At 38.0% G+C, this 16,490-nt stretch overlaps 1 protein-coding gene across 2 annotated transcripts in view; it reads left to right on the top strand.

Annotated features, from left to right (window-relative positions):
- SHTN1 (shootin 1) overlaps positions 1 to 16,490 on the top strand; it is a 90,494-nt gene that overhangs the window by 36,997 nt on the left and 37,007 nt on the right. For both annotated transcript variants that reach the window (XM_054581579.1, XM_054581580.1), the window contains exons 6-11: positions 958 to 1,055; positions 3,018 to 3,099; positions 6,383 to 6,477; positions 10,265 to 10,411; positions 12,696 to 12,849; positions 14,775 to 14,871. In XM_054581579.1, coding sequence (XP_054437554.1) covers positions 958 to 1,055; positions 3,018 to 3,099; positions 6,383 to 6,477; positions 10,265 to 10,411; positions 12,696 to 12,849; positions 14,775 to 14,871 — 673 coding nt within the window. The remainder of the gene's footprint in view (positions 1 to 957; positions 1,056 to 3,017; positions 3,100 to 6,382; positions 6,478 to 10,264; positions 10,412 to 12,695; positions 12,850 to 14,774; positions 14,872 to 16,490) is intronic.

The following is a 16,490-nucleotide window of genomic DNA, read 5'->3' as shown; positions in this document are numbered from 1 at the left end:
CTGTTAGGTCTTGAACAGCATGGTCTCTTGTTCTTCCTTCAGGAGCAGCCAGCCAATAGAGAAAGTGATTTTGAAATAAGTCTCTGAGAACTCTATCCACTCCATTAAGTGGGTTCGTGTAAAAAGTTTGATTTAATTTATAAATAACCACATAGCAGGTTTCTTAGTGTCCTTGAAGAAGGGTAAGAAATTAAGGGCAGTTAAAAACTAAGTGGCAAAACCATAAGACTGGGTATAAATTTGAGTACTCTGTGTTAATCCATGTATGTTTTTAAACATTTGAGTGGGGGAAGTAACTTGAATCTCACACCAGAAGCTTTTGCACTTACAGTGGCTAATATTTTCATTTTAATAACACAGTTTTCATTAAATCTCAGTAAGACGAAATATGAAATAAATTAAGAAACAAAACACCCACAACTCTGGAGAGAAAATTACTAGCATTAACCCTTTTTCAAATAGGTTATATTTTGAGTCAGTTAAAATAATGTTTAAGGGCTATAAATTGGCAGCAAATCAGGATATTTTTCTTCAAATGAAAATCTCCAAATTATTAACTGCCCAATTGTTTATATTGTAGTGTGACAAGGGTCCATGGCCATTATAAAATAAAAAAGAAATCACTACAATGCCCTAATTTGTTTTGCCCAAAGCTTAAACAGTTTTGCCTCTAAAATGCCAGATAGTTTTCTTGACTGTGGGTTTGACAGAATGCAAAGCAAACACGATCTGGTACATTTCACATAGTGAGTTTGCCTGACTTAAAATGACGAGTAGCCATGGCTGTGCTGGAGGGGACGCGAGTGACATTTCCATTGTCCTTTGCTGCTTCCTTTTTCTTTTAATTATTAAATAACCTGACCATGAGCTGCACATGGACTGGTGTTTTCAATTCTTTTGACAAGATTGATTTCTTCTTTTAAAAATAGGTTTATATTTTTTTCTTTTAAAATGCAGAACTTCGAGATCAAATTGTATCTGTCCAGGAGGAAAAGAAGATACTAGCCATTGAACTGGAAAATCTCAAGAGCAAACTTGTAGAAGTAATTGAAGAAGTATGTATCTTAGGCCTGAAGGGCAAGACCTTTAGTGTTTTCAAGAGGGTTGGGGACCAGCCGCATTAAAAACTTGCCTCTGGAAGCCGATCTCTGGCGTATGAACCTAGTGCCAGTTTTAATCTTCTCTTCTGCCCACTCTCTCAGGCAGAAAGGTATAGAAAATAAGATTCTGACCTCTCATATACCCACTATCTAGCTCGGTAAATAACACACTAAAGTAGCATCGGAGCATTCCCTGTTGCCCCTCCCATTTCACGAGGGGAGGCAGATTTGCAAGAATGGTACCTTGGATTTAAGTCATCCACCTTACTGCTGCTGGGGAAGAAGCGCTTGGCTGGCTCCATTGGGAAAGGCTACCCTGGTGTTCCTCCTACACAGGCGGATGTGATAGGCGGTAGACTGGGTTCAAGTAGGTATTTAGAGAATCTTTTTCTTCCTCCTTTTGAATTGTCTTTAAGAGCAGAGCACATAATTGCCTCTCTTTGCGCAAGGCTTCAAGGATCTGCCTTTGCAATCTCAATCTAACTGGTGTCGATGTTCTCAGAGTCTGTAGCCCAGAGCTTCCCAATCGACGCTCTGTAGCACCTTGATACCCATCAGACGGCCTGCAGGTGTGCCAAGGATGGATCCTTTCAGCGAGCAGCCTCGTCCCGTTAGTTCCCATATGAATGCTGTCACCTTCTTCAGGGCCACAGTGTGAAAGGGCTTGGGAAGCAGTGCCCACCATCCTCTCAGCCCCAGCTGCTTTTACCTACTGTGGCAAAACATCCCAGCGAATGGGAAGAAGGACAGTGATATTTTGGAAATGGCATTCCTGTTGGACATTTTATACTGGTTACTAATTGAATACCAAAACCAAATGTAAAGGTTATACTAAAAGAAGTCGGTTCAGAGGCTGCCCGAAGTGCTGATGGTTCAGAGACCCTTTCAGGGCTGTCCTCTTAGTTTGTTTCTTGAGTGTAACTATAGGAGAGAAACAGGAGACACATTTTGATGCACTCTATTCCTCAGTTGTTATTTATTGATGATTCTCTCCCTCCCACTTGGTGGTGTGGTTGGAAGCCATTTCAGAAGTTATTTGTATTATGACTGTTTGAAGCATCTGAAAAGTATAAAAGATAATGAACATCTTTATATGCCATCTACTATCTACCTTAATACATAAAACATTAAGGTAGTTTTGAAACCCTGGTGTCTTTTTCTCCTTAACATGTTTGGGGAAATGCCATTTCCCCAAACAGCTATTATTCTGAATTTAAGTTTTATTATTGCAATACATGTATTTACATTTGTACTACAGTACATAGCATTTTGAGTGTTTTTTAACTACATAAACTTACCTGTTTTTTGTATTTCACAGAATGCATTTGAGATTTATCCACTTTGATACATATAGCTTTACATTCTTTTTTTTTAACTATGACATTCTCTTCTATTGATAGATACAAAAAATTATTTTCAGACATTTGTTTGTAGAGAATATTATATATATTTTATTTAAACCGAAGTCATCCAAATTGAAATTATTTTTTAATGTTAATAATTCATGTAGGTTTTACTTAAGCCAAATATCATCAAAGTTTAAAATAAATACCAAAATTGAGTATTGGATCTCTAAATGATTTATGTGTTTTCTTAGTGCTCTCCAGTGGGGTTTTTGCATTAAAAATATCAATCATGTACACTGGCCAGTTAGAACACTATGATGTGTAGAAACCAGTGCCAATGCCATTTGGAATATGTAAATAAATTGTCTACCATTTGTACATCCTAACTTAAGTAGCGCCTTCAAGGCTATAAGAAGAGCTGTCATAAAAGGCTAATGCAGTGAAGCCAACTACTACTTTAAATTTTTAACTTCATGTTCAAAGTTGAACAGCAATTTGAGTATCACACATCACCATATGTCATGTCTTACAACTTTGGGTGTTTTCTCTCCTCAAAATCTCACATTTTTAGGTAAATAAAGTTAAGCAAGAAAAAGATGTTTTAAATTCAGAAGTTCTTGAACAGAGAAAAGTCTTAGAAAAATGCAATAGAGGTATGTGTTTCTGATCTTTTTTCTCAAGTACATATGTAATTTATTTTGTATATATGTTTTTTTGTGTTGTTTTATAAATGTGCCAAAAGATTCTTACAGCAAGAATCTTCTCCTATATTGTGTTTTCCTAACGTACAGCAATGAGTCGCTCATTTCTATTTTACCACTCACCCTAGAGTCTTAGGAAACTTACCAGTGTTTTTCCTTAAGAAACTCGCAACCCACTCATTTAGAAACTTTTAACCTAAATATTTATCTGTCCTATGTATATCCTGGGACCATGGCCATATTGGCTATCCCCTTGGTATTTATATATTTGACAGGTTTATTTAGTAAACCTCTTTTCAATCCAGAAGAGATAGGCTATCTACATAATACATGTAACATGATATGAAAATGTTTTAAATTAAGAAGCTATTGAAAATGGTACAAATGGGAAAGTATGTATAGATATACAGAGTGTTTCTTGCTCTGAGGCCTTACACATTCCCCACCTGCGTGCCCAGAATCGGACGCTGAGCTACCCTGGGGCCAGTGCAGTGCTCTCGCGATCATCTCACAAATTCATCATCATTTATGTGACTCACAAGAACGTGAACCTACTCATCAGGAGAAGCAGACCTAGTCCTTCCTCACCAGAAGGAAATTTCTCCCAAGGCCACTTCTGGAGAAAGCGGTAGTTTGATCTTATCCTTGTCATGAAACACAGTGTCAAGTCTCATGGGGCTGTTTTTTGTGTCCCCCAGTTTAGGACAAGGAATGGCGTTCAAGTGCAGCTCTGCAGACGTATTCTAAGATGGGGTTGACTCTGGTTGTGTTCTCTCTCTTCCCTTCTTTCTGAGTCCAGCAGCTACAGCACTAAAAGGGAATCTCTCTGACTCAGAGCCTTCCCTGTTGCTAATGGTAGTTCTGCATCTTTGCATCATTCAAGACTTGAGATTTTTTTAATAAACAAAGAACCTAGTAGTTAAGTGTGGGAGATGTAGTCAATTGTAATATTTCCTCAGCTCTTTCTACCCTGAAAAAGGTAGAAATGGTGTAGAAGACTTTTCCATCTTGGTGCGCAGTGCTAGAAACGGGGAGTTCTGTCAAGGTTTACCGTGTGGCTCTTGCCTTCAGAGAGCCCCTACCCCTGGAAGAGAGAGAAAGAGATTATATAAATAAACACATAACTAGGACCAAACTAATTTCTTTCAGAATCCAGGTAAAAGGGACCAGGATCTGCGAAAATTCCCTTTTTATTACAGTGTTCTCTGGACATAGAAAAGAGAGTCAATTATCTTGCCCAGGGCTTCAGGTAGTCATAGCATAGTCTTTGTTTTCTTCATGAAATTTCTTTTTAAAATAGCTTTGAAAATAATTGTGCTCTCAGGGACCTATAATTCACGTCACCAACCACCACTTTTATTGCTTTACTTGAGTAAGACTATTAGTCGTTCCTCTGAGTGGGCAGTAGATTTACAGAGTGTAGAGTTTGAAATTCTATGTCATTACACAGCAAACCAGTCCTTAGTCAGTTAGGACTGAAGTGCCCTGGCGGAACAGCGTTTGAAAGCAGCCATTAAGAGAGAGCCTTTTCAAAGGCTGCGTTGATATGACTCAGCTCCGAATTGAAACTGCCTCACCAGAAACAGATGGAGAGACTAGAGTGACACCTACCTACGTTGTGTCTAATTTCTAATGGCGTCATCGCTCCCTGTCTTGACAATATCATTATTTCACAAAATAGACCACCAAATGTCAGAAAGTAAGAGTAATACGTGTTGCTCTTACTTGACGGGACCTCCCCTCTGAGGTTTCTGCCCCACAGTGCCTCTTTAATTAACAGCTCTGACTCCAGGCCTGAATGGAGCCAAGGCCGTCTCTCTGCTTTGTAGACATGGCGAACACTTCAAAATAACTTAAGTCTATTTTTCTTTTTCTTTAGTTAATATCCTTGTTTTGGTGGAAAGTATAGATTCATACCAAAAAAGGAAAAAAGTAATCTCAATCTTTCCAGTCCAGAGATAAGCACTGTTAACATTTTAGTGTTATTTTTCCAGTTAAAAAGGCTATATATACATTCAATATGTTTATAACATACATGGAAGACAAAGGAAATACCAGCAAAAGGAATATCTCTTTACCCATCAATATCGTCCAAGTCCCTGAACATCCCTCTCTGTGTATACACCTCCCTTGGATTTTTATCATCTCTCTTATTTATAGTTTTGCCAAATATGTTTATATCCTTAGATAACATGTTGTTTTATTTTGCATGCTTTTGATCTTTATAAAGTGGTATAATTTTGCATATGTACCTCTTCACCTTTGTGAGGTCTCTCCATGTTGAAGGGCTTTGCTGTGGTCTGTTTATTTTCACTGCTATATCATATTTCTTCAATATCTATATCAGAATTCATTTAGCCAGTGTCCTATTGGTGGATGCTTGAATTTTTTCCATTTTTTTGCCATTCGAAGTCAAGCTGTTATGAAAATTCTTATTCATGTCTCCTGGTGCATATGTTCAAGAGTGTCTCTAACATATATGACAAATGTAAAATTTTATCTTTATTTCACTACCTCATGCCGAATTACTTTTTAAGTAGATCTATAAATTTACATTCCTGTTAGCTGTGTATTTGTTCCTGTTGTTCTCTATAATTTCCAGACTTGATGTGTACTTTTAATTTTTGCCAGTTGCCTCTTTGGTGCGGTATCTATGCGGTATAGATACCAAGAAAGGTATCTATGTTACGACTTTGCATTTCCCTGGATGCTAATGAAGATCAGTATTTTTCCACATGTTTATGGGCCTTCTACATGTTTCCTCTTCTATGAAATGCCTTGTTAAGTGTTTAGTATGTGGCTTTTAAAATGAACTCATTTAAAATATCATGAATGTCTTTTCATTCAATAAATATGTTTTATAGTATAATTTTGATGGCAGACTATTTCTCGTACATATTATACTTCACCGATCCTTCCATATTAGACCATTATTTTACAATTTTCAGCCACGATGCAGAGAGCATCCCTGCCATTAAATTTCTGTATATGTTCACGAATTATTCTCCTAGGAGAATAAATACATTCCTGAAAGAGGCATCGTTGAGTCAGAGTATGAACAGCTTTAGACTTTGACTCACATTGCCCTCCGAAAGGTTTTATCAGTTTCTATTCCAACCAGCAATGGTGGAGAGTGCATATATGCCTGTACAAAGAACCTTTTTAACACTATTTCCATCCATATTCCTGATAATCTGTGTGGCGTGTTGTCTGTTTTTCCCCTTGTCTTCTGAAGTGTCCATGCTGGCAGTCGAGGAGTATGAGGAAATGCAAGTAAACTTGGAGCTGGAGAAGGACCTTCGAAAGAAAGCAGAGTCATTTGCACAAGAGGTAAGTAAGTATCTTGTAGAGACCTAGTTTCACATTTTTATTTCTTAAAGAACGTTGCAGATGACACATCAGAGTATTTTTTTTAGGTTGAATAAGAATTTACTGCTATGAACGAAGGATCAGCTGATTTAGGGAGGCGGCTATGGAATAGGATCAAGTTCACCAAACTTGGTATCAGAAGATCTGGGTTCAAATTTTGGCATGTCGGTCAGTTACCAGTTGTTTCACCTTACAGCCGCCTCTTAGCCAATTGGGGCTTCATTTTCACCATCCGTAAAATGGGCAGTGATATTCACAGAGCCGAGTGGATTTGAAATTCAAATGGCACAAATTTTCAAAAGTATTTTGTAACCTCTAAAATGCTACACAGGGGAAAGAAGTTATATTTAAGGATACCTGTAGCTTTTGATGGAAAGTCCAGCTTGAGTATAGGACTTTCGTATGTTTCCAACAGCCTCACGAATCTAGGTTACCTCTCCATATACCATTTCCAGTAACAGTATCATGGTATTAGGATTTCTCTTGGGCTCCTATCCAGTACTCTCATTATGTGAGTTGATTCTTCTGCTTGCTGTGGAACATTGCCATGTTGTACATCCATTATCAGCCTTTCACCAGAGTAATGATGTTCCTCTCATGTTGGAGATAAGCTTGGAGTGTCTCGTGTTCCATCTTACCTTTGCTGATGTATTCCGTGGCTCCGGGACTGGCTTCCAGGGAAGTAATGAGCTACCAGTTGGCTGAGCTCTAACAGCTCATGATGGGGAGCTGATAAACATGAGGGTCCCGTCGTGTATAAATAATTTGAATCTGTGTACATACTGTAGGTTGAAGGAAAGTAGCCAAGGAGATGTAAGACATTCTTAGGTGGAAGTATTCACAGTGTAGAAAGAAGACAAAGCATGGGGTTATGCGAATGACATTTAAAAATCAGTTTATGGCTTTGTGTAGGAGCCTTTCTGTGCTTGAATGTAGCTGTGCCAGTAACGAACTCTTTATAAAAGGTTTAGCCCAAGAAGATCTGATTTGAAATACTATGATTCATTTTATTCAGAGAATTTAATGAAAGGTGAGTAAATATTATTCTCTTATTACTTGGAAGAAAGAAAAAAGAACTGGAGTGTGTCAGAGTTCTTTGGAAAAAGCTGCAGCGGTATAAATAATGGATCTAAATAAACAGCAGAGGGGGAGGGAGAGTAGAGATAATAATAATGCAGAGATGCCCCCATTGCAAAACTGAAAAGGTTCGCTGATTTTGACCTGAATGCCACGGTCTGTCTTTGAGAGACATTTTCAGTTTTCCGTCTGTTGTTTGCAGAGTGATGTTAGAATACAAAGCAGCTCAAAGGAAACTTGAAGGCCATGCAGTAGCAGGAAAGATAGATGGGAGAAGCGAGATTCCACTAAGACTATGAAAATGGTTTTCCGCCATTCCAGAATTAGGAGATAGATGTTTGAGGAGGGAGACCAAGAGCTGTGGCACGTGTGTCACTGGTGGCATAAATACTTGGCAATGGTGCTCGATAACTTCACAGGCTCTAGATTGACCTGTACCGTGGTGAGAAGAAAGATAAAGCTGGATTAGAACCAGTATATCTTCCCTTTTTCATGTTTCATAGGTTCTCACGTTTTTCAACAGATAACTACTGCTAAGAGGTACATGACTTAGTTTAACCAGAGAAGTACCACTTTTTTGCATTTTGTGCATTCAGCAAACATGTTATTAAACCAGATGCTGCTTGATAGTGGGAACAGAATGGGCAAGAATGCAAATATGACCTTTGCCCTTTGGAACCTTGGAACCTAGTGCCTTGAAACTTAGAAATGAATTTTTAAAGTTAATTTACTTCATATATTTAATTACAAAAGGAATATATGCCATGTAAAAGAATACAAACCATTCTCAAATGTGTAAAGTGTAAAAAAAAAGTTCCTTACGCCTACTCCTGCTTATCCATTTAAAAAACAAAAACATGATCACCCATTATGGATATGACAGTTCCTTGTCACGGTGATGATGCTTCAGGGATTCTGGTCTATCCGTACTTTGGAAGAATCCTCTAACAGCCTCTGTTCCAGTCTTAGACCCCATTCCCTCGCCTCCCTGAGATCAGGCAGGGAGAGCCTTCCATACCTACACAGGCAGGGACCATGGCCCTTGTACGGAAGACCTACTGTCCTTCCTCATCGTCCCTGAAAGATTTCAGAAATGGAAGTCTCTGAGGGGGAATGACTCAGGCCAGTGAGCCAGGACAAGTGGGATATGGGAACTGGGACAGTTAAATGGCCAAGCAGTGTACAGCCATCTACCAGATCCCATCTTTCCTTATCCAGAACACAGAGTAGATGGCTTATACTTCTCTTCCCCAGCCAGAGGGTAAATAGCTTACATTACCCTACTCAGGGAGATAGGAAAAAATTCTAATTAATGCCTTTTGTGCTGACCACACCCAAGGACAGACAAAGTGAAGGAACTAAATCTCCTTTTGGTGCATCCGCATAAAGCTGATGAATATTCTGTGATCCTCTCCCGAAATCCCCGCCTTTAAAACCCTCCAGACGGAGGACCCAGGGCACATGCTCTCTCTCAGGAGCACGCCCCTGCCTTTCTTCCCTCCCCAAAGCTCTGAGGGACCCCCCCAGAGACTTACAGCCCGGGGAGCAGTGGGCAGCGGCTCCTGGGCCCGGGCTCACCCCCTGAGCCTGCCCCCTTCTCTCTGCCTTCCCAGGAGCCAAAGCAGCCCACCCTGGCGGTCCTGTTGCTGCTTCTATCCCAAATCCTTCCCGGTTTCACTGTCCCCAGCTTTAATAAACATACTCTCAAAAAACCAAACCAAACCAAACCATGATCACCCATTGGATAACTTGTGTAGGGCGCGAAGGAAAAGAAAGAACAGATGAATAGAAAATAATGTTTTTAATCGTGTGAAGTTGTGAAGATTAAATGAATGATATATGTAAAGTGCTTAATAAAGTGCTTAATAAGTATTGCTATACCTCTCCCCTTCTTTTCTTTACACTCCTACTGTTACCTACTTCATCACTGGGGAAAAGCTCATTGCTTTAAAACAAAACATTAGGTCTAGTAAATAGAGGAGATTAGCCAGGTGATTAAGAGTTTGGGCTTATGAATTAGATCTGCGTTTAAATCCTGGTTTTACCACTTACATGTCTTTGGAAAGAAAGTTACTTAACCCCTCTGGGGCTTATTTACCTTATTAATAAAAATGGGATAAAAACAGTGTCTACTTGACAGTGGTGTTCTAAGGATTAGATGATATAATACATGTAAAATGATTACCTCTGTAAGTATCAGGTAGTGTGTAGTTAATTTTAGCTATTCACAGCAGAAGCATTTAACTCATAAGATTAATTAATGCAAGGATTAAAATAATGCTTAATTTAAAATAAGGTAAAATATTTAAATTAAAATGATTAAAATAAATATTTAGTAGAGTACCTGGCATAAGATAAGCTCTTCAGAGATATTAGCTACTACTATTAGTATCAATGGATTTTAAAGCCATAATACAATATTAAAGACTGAAGTTTAGGGCTCAAATTTTTGTACCTCATTGGGGCAAGGGTAAAGATACTGAAGAAATTGTATAAAAGTTATGATTGCAGTGATAGCAATCATTACTTCTAAAACCATTAAACTATAGAATTCAGAAGTTTGCTCTACCTTCTTGATAAAAACTCCGCATACTTTCCTTTTGCTCAAGTGTCAGTTGAAGAGATACGTGAGATTGACTGGCATATACATGTTCCTTATTAACTTTTGCAGATGTTCATTGAACAAAACAAGCTAAAGAGACAAAGCTGTCTTCTGCTCCAGAGCTCTGCTCCTGATCAACAGCTTTTGAAAGCTTTAGATGAGAATGCAAAACTCACCCAGCTCCTTGAAGAAGAAAGAATTCAGCATCAACAAAAGGTACCAGCTTTTCTTCTGGAGTCTTAACACGCACACTCCCACACATTGAGAGCAGTTAGTCTCGTCCCTTAGAGTTAGTTCCTCATTTCACCTGAGTTACCAAGTCTGTCTCTTCACCTTCTAGAAAAAATAAATGAGTGCCCTACTGAAATTTACAGTGCAATACTGTAGACTTTAAACTGTCCAAAAGGACAGAGGAAGGGAGGAAAAGAGATGACTTAGGAAGAGCTCGGATAATGCATCCATGCCCTATTTGTAAGCCTGAGGTGGTTGTGTTTCGGGAGACCCCGTGTACTAGGAGAGTATTGGTCTCAAAGGGCTTGTGGGAGGGCGTAGGCTTTATTCAAAGAGGGAGGGCAAGTCCATGTTGGTAGTAATTGTTTGCTCAGAGGGGATTTCTGATTTTGTAAACTTGCACAAATGAGTGTGTTTAAAGACTTTCTAAGTGGTTATTTCTGTTTGTTTGAGTGGAGCCATTCCTGCTGACACAGCCTACCTGGGTGTGCCAGGCCAAAAGGATAATCAGCGCGGCCGGTGAGAGAGGGGGTGGCGGGCAGCAGAGGCCAAGGACTAGAACAAAGGCTTTCAGGTTAAATAAACCACTTAAGAAAAATCACATCAATATTTATACTACTTACAGTGTACCTAGCTTGAGAAGGAAAGGCTGTTAGCTGCTAGTCATTATCATTTGTGAAAGCCTCTTTAAGGGACAATATTGACATTTAATCCTTGGGAGCTTCTGAAGTTTTTACAAAGTTGGTCCTGAGGTAGAGTTAGGGTTTTTTTTTTTTCCCCACAATAAGAAATTCTGAAATATACATAGAGGATGGGAGAGAAAGAATCCCCCCGGCCCCTACCCCATCTGCATCATTGCCATTCTAAATAAAGAGAGAATAAAAGAATGCTATTTTTATTTAGCTTATTCTAGAATTCTTTGGTTCTGGAAAGTCCTGCTACTTGCAATGAACTCATTCAGTAACTAATACATCCCGGGAATCTACTGAGTTGAACTGAGGTGTGGGGCTGAATTGTTGCACGCGTACCTGTTGCGTGAGGCGCTGAAGATGAGATCAAAGTTACAAAGGAAGTCATCGAAGTCATTACCTCTCAAACTGTTATGCTACACCATACAGTTATTCTGGATAATATTTCATGTATGTGGTTTATAAAATACATCTTACCCATCTGTAAGTCCACTTGTAGATTCAGCGATTTCTAAACACAGCTGTATTGTTTTTACAAGTGTGAAGATAACCTATTCCTTCAAGTAAACAGATTTTTAAAATACAGAAAGAGTTAAAGAAGAAAATTAAGACTATCCAAGAATCTCATCCATTGGTGCTTGTCTAAACCTTATGTAAATACATACTTCTATGATTATAGGTTAAATGGAATCGTACATATTGTCCTGTAACTGATTTTTAAAATTAGTAATATATCTTCCAGTGTCAGTGTATGGTGAGCTATTGGATTTTAAATGGTTGCATAGAATCTGATTTAATGAACACACCAGAATTTATTACATCAATGATATCGGCAGACATTTAGGTTCTTTCCAATTTTTCCCTGTCACAAAGAATACGTTAGTGAATATATTTGAACACTTGTCTTACTATTTCTTTAAAACAAATTCTAAAAGTAGCACTGTTGGGCCCTGGCCAGGTATCTCAGTTGGTTAGAGCATCGTCCTGATATGCCAAGTTTGCAGGTTCGATCCCTGATCAGAGTACACATAAGAAACAACCAATGAATGCATAAATGAGTGTAACAACAAATCAGTGTTTCTCTCTCTCTCACTCTCTTTCTCCCTCTGTTCTTTCCCTTTCACTCTCTAAAAATCAATTTTTTAAAAAAAGCAGTATTACTAAATCAAGGGGATTTTCCTTCTTCTCTCTTCTTCTTCCTTTTTTTTAAGCCTTTGATGCTATTACCAAATTGTACCTCCAAGGGTCTTTTTTAATATTACCTGAATTTTTCTCTTGAAAATAGGTATAAAAGTATTCATCTGTTTTAAATGAATTTTTAAGGTATGGTATTAGTTTTTTGGCTCATGTTAAAAATTAAATTACCTGGTATATAGGTCTCTAGTAAATTTATATTAAATCAAATAGCCAGTAATGATTTTGAGGTATTATCTGTATCCCAGAATTTTTATAGTTTTTAAGATGGATTGGAATCTCTTTGCTATGAAGTATAAAGTAAATGGGAAACATTTATTTTTTTCTTTATTGTCCTTGACACAGAAAAAACTTTGACTCCATAAAAGTCTGTTTATAACTTATAGGTCAAAGAATTAGAAGAAAAACTAGAAAATGAAACACTCCACAAAGAGATACACAACCTCAAACAGCAACTGGAGCTTCTAGAAGAAGATAAAAAAGAATTGGAATCGAAATATCAGAATTCTGAGGAGAAAGCCAGAAATTTAAAGCATTCTGGTAAAAGCATTGAGTAGGCTTTTTTGTCTTATTATTCATCTGTGACTCTCATGCCCAATACAAAACCTGGTGTATAGTCCAGAACATTTACCAAATGCTATAGAAAAATACTAAGATTCGTGTTCAAATTTCTTCCTTTCTCACTATTGCAGTTCATTAGTAGAATGGTCCTTGTAATTAAATGATTCACAAATATTTAGACATTTTTGGACTCAGAGCCTTTGTTAGTTTCACATAGAATTAAGGGACAAAGGTACTATTAATATAGGAAGACCGAAATTCCAGTATTTCTCAGGGCCTCAGCTATGAGTGTTCAATAAGTACTTATTTTGTTCATTTTAGGGTACATTTTTTAAAAGAATTAAACTTTATAGATTCATACCACCTTCATTTTGATGTCTAATTATACACTTGAAATAATACTTAAAATACTGTACCTAACACTAAAATAGGCAACAATATCTATATTAAATGGAACGCTTTTAAAACACCAGGAGTTTACTTAAGTCAAAGGATTTATTCATTCCGTTCTAGAAAGCTTACCAGGAATGCGTGAGTTGGATTACTGCACAGGGTTAAGTGATAAGTTTCTGTTGGAAGGTCGGTAATTTGAGGAGCAGGTCATTCCCTTTAAAACAGCTTCAAAATTCACTTCAGATATTTTCGGTTAATTTTATACTAGGATTTTGAAATCCGTACAGAAGAACCAAGTTGGCTTTCTTCCTTTAAAACGTATTCAGTGTTTCGTAATCCACAATGAAAATTATAGTTTGTTTTTTTTTTAAAAACTGATCTACAATGAAGAAATATTCCATTTTTTTTAGTGACTATCAGAGCAGCCTATAGTGAAAGCCATCTGTCTTTATGATAAAGGGGAGGCAGACACTACAGACATTAGACATTCCATTTTGAGCCCGTTTTAGTTTTGCCGTGTGTACCCAGCCATACGCTGAGGTACCGTAAGAAAGAAGAAAGGAAACCATGCCTTTTGTCCTTGAGGAACTCAGATTCCCCCTGGAGAAGTAGTCACATGGAACAAGTGGAGGAGTCTTGGTGTCATGAGCTTGCCCACACTGCTTATACAGGTGCTGAGAGTAGAAAACAGACGGACAGGTGGGTCATTGGGGCTGCAGTCAGCCTGGAAAGTGGAAGGGCTGTGGAGACAGAGAGCTCTTCCCGCGCAAACAGTAGTTGGCACCTAGAGCCCATCAGGGCCCGCGGTGGAGGTATTGGCATCAGTGATGGAAATTAAATTTGTTCCTTGACTTCAGGAGCTGTGTTGGGAACAGCACCAGTAGGCCCTTTCACATTGTCGGTGCTTATCAAATACCCGCCTCATTAATCACCAGAGTGAATCGAATGAATAATTATGTTTCCAGAATGCTCTTCAGGAGAGCAAAAGGTTTCTGAGTCACGGACATTTGAGAGTCTGAGTGTGGTTAATACCAAGAATACTAAGATTTGCAGCTTTTGAAGGAAATTAAGTGGAGGAGGAAGGCATGCTATTAAAATTCAGTACTAAATGTCATCTTTAAAATTAATTCTTGGTCTATACATTTTAAAAGTCAAGTATTAACAATTTCTTAGTGTTTGAGTAGTAAGTTGTTAACAAATATTTCCTCAGCCTACTCAGTCCTTACTTCCCACCCGCCCAGCTATTGTCTTGAACTTTTTTCTTTTCTGTAGTTGTATGTACAGCAAATAGATGGTAACATTTTCTTGTAACACATGTAAGGCCCCTTGCATTAATGATGGTAGACTGGATGATAAAAAGTTTGATTCTGCAGTCTCATATTAAATCTCTAACTTTGCCTTAATAGAAAAGAACTTGGTTTTGAGATAGGTGGTGCTTTTTTCCTTAACATGCACAAAAGGTGTTTAGTTGCCTATTCCAGCTCTTTTCTGAATGTGCGGTCTCTGTGCAGTGGATGAACTCCAGAAACGGGTGAACCAGTCTGAGAATTCCGTGCCTCCGCCACCTCCTCCGCCACCTCCACTCCCCCCTCCTCCCAACCCCATCCGGTGAGTGCGTCCAGAAGACTGTGCGGGCCAGGGTCGTTCCTTGTCAGGGAACCTTAACTGTATGTTCATGGATTTTTTTTTTTTTTTTTTAAATACTGGCTTAGATTGCATTGTTAGAGAATGGTAAGAAGTATGAAAGATATCAGCTTGTGCTTCTCTAAGAAAATTTTCTAAAGACCAGTGTATTGTTCCTTTTTTGTATTATATACACACACACATATATAAGTGTCTTAAAAACACCTGACGAGGTTGGCAGTGGTCTGTTGGAGATGTTCCAATTCCATGTGGACGTTCCAAACCGTGGGGAGCTGGACACACAGATTGTTTTGATATTTCAGTTTTAAATTGCAGTCGATGACGTTGGGATTTCTTTTAAACTGGAGCACCGACAGTTTTTGAGCTTCTCCAGAATGTTTTTGTCTTTTTCTCTTGCCAATTTGAATTTGAAAAGCTCTAGTTTATTCAGTTATTACAAAAATAAAAGCACTAAACAAAAACTTAACAGAACTAATTATTATAAACGAGTAAACTAAAAGTGCTTATTGTTTTTTTGTTCCTATCCTCCTATGTAAACCTTTAATGATGCAGAGAGAGGAACCATCCTTCAGAAGAAATTAAATTCTTGTGACAGGAAACCATACACGGTGCTTTAGTGGTACTGGGAGCCTGAATTAAGCACAGTACAGCCTGGGAGATCTAGAGTCAGATTTTGCCTTTGTTTTGGCTCTTCATTCCTCCCGGCAGAATTCTGTAAGACGAGCTACAAGCTGTGGTGGCAGCTTACTTCCTCATGTCATGATGTGAGCTCCTTCTGTATAAGTTCTTCTTAAACAAGTAGAATTTAAAAATTCACTACATTTTACCTTTCATTAACTCATGTGATTTGTTTAATCCTTTCACACAGAGAAGCCATTTATTCGAACTTGGTACTTTTGCTGATCCATTGGAATAGAATGCGTAGCATGTTCCCCCCATGTGGCTATAAAAATGGGACTTTGCCCTTAAAAAAATTCTCATTAGTTTTCCTTACTGAGTAGGATATGACAATCTACTTTAAGCCACTGAAGTAGTTAAAGCAAAATAATTTTTACACGTGATCGATCCAAGAGTCAATTGAAAGAATTTCAGGTATTTTAAAATCTTTCTCTCCTGGGTTGCTAAATCTGTAGGAGATGGAGATATTCCGAATTTGACATTTAAAATAGGAAATTCATCACTTTGATCTTTCTCTAAGGTCTGGAGTTTTGAGCTGATAAGAAAGGTCATTTCTGTCTATGAGGAGGGAGAATTATTAAAAAGTGATTATAGTCTTGCTGTTGGCCTTTAATTTTTAGTTTCAGAAATTTCAAGAGCCCTTCAAATTAAAGAATAACCTAAATAGACTATTTTCCCAAAGAGCCCTTTACAGTTGAGAAAAGAATGTAGGATTCAGACCATATGTCTAAAGCATGAATTCTTTCATAAGGCCCTTTAAAGAAAATTCATTGAATAACATGAATGATTTTATTTTAAGATGGATTTAAATAGTATAAGACATAATTTCTCAGTAGAAAGAGTTGTGGTTTGTTTGGATTTTTTTGGTAAGGAGAATGTGCTTGTCAAACAAATATATTTGCATG

The sequence above is a fragment of the Pteronotus mesoamericanus genome, unplaced genomic scaffold, assembly GCF_021234165.1.
Source record: "Pteronotus mesoamericanus isolate MK-2021 breed Mesoamerican mustached bat unplaced genomic scaffold, CSHL_Meso_final contig_657, whole genome shotgun sequence".
Classification (NCBI taxonomy): Eukaryota; Metazoa; Chordata; class Mammalia; order Chiroptera; family Mormoopidae; genus Pteronotus; species Pteronotus mesoamericanus.
The sequence above is the reverse complement of the archived record's forward strand: the minus strand, read 5'-3'. Positions and strand labels throughout refer to the sequence as shown.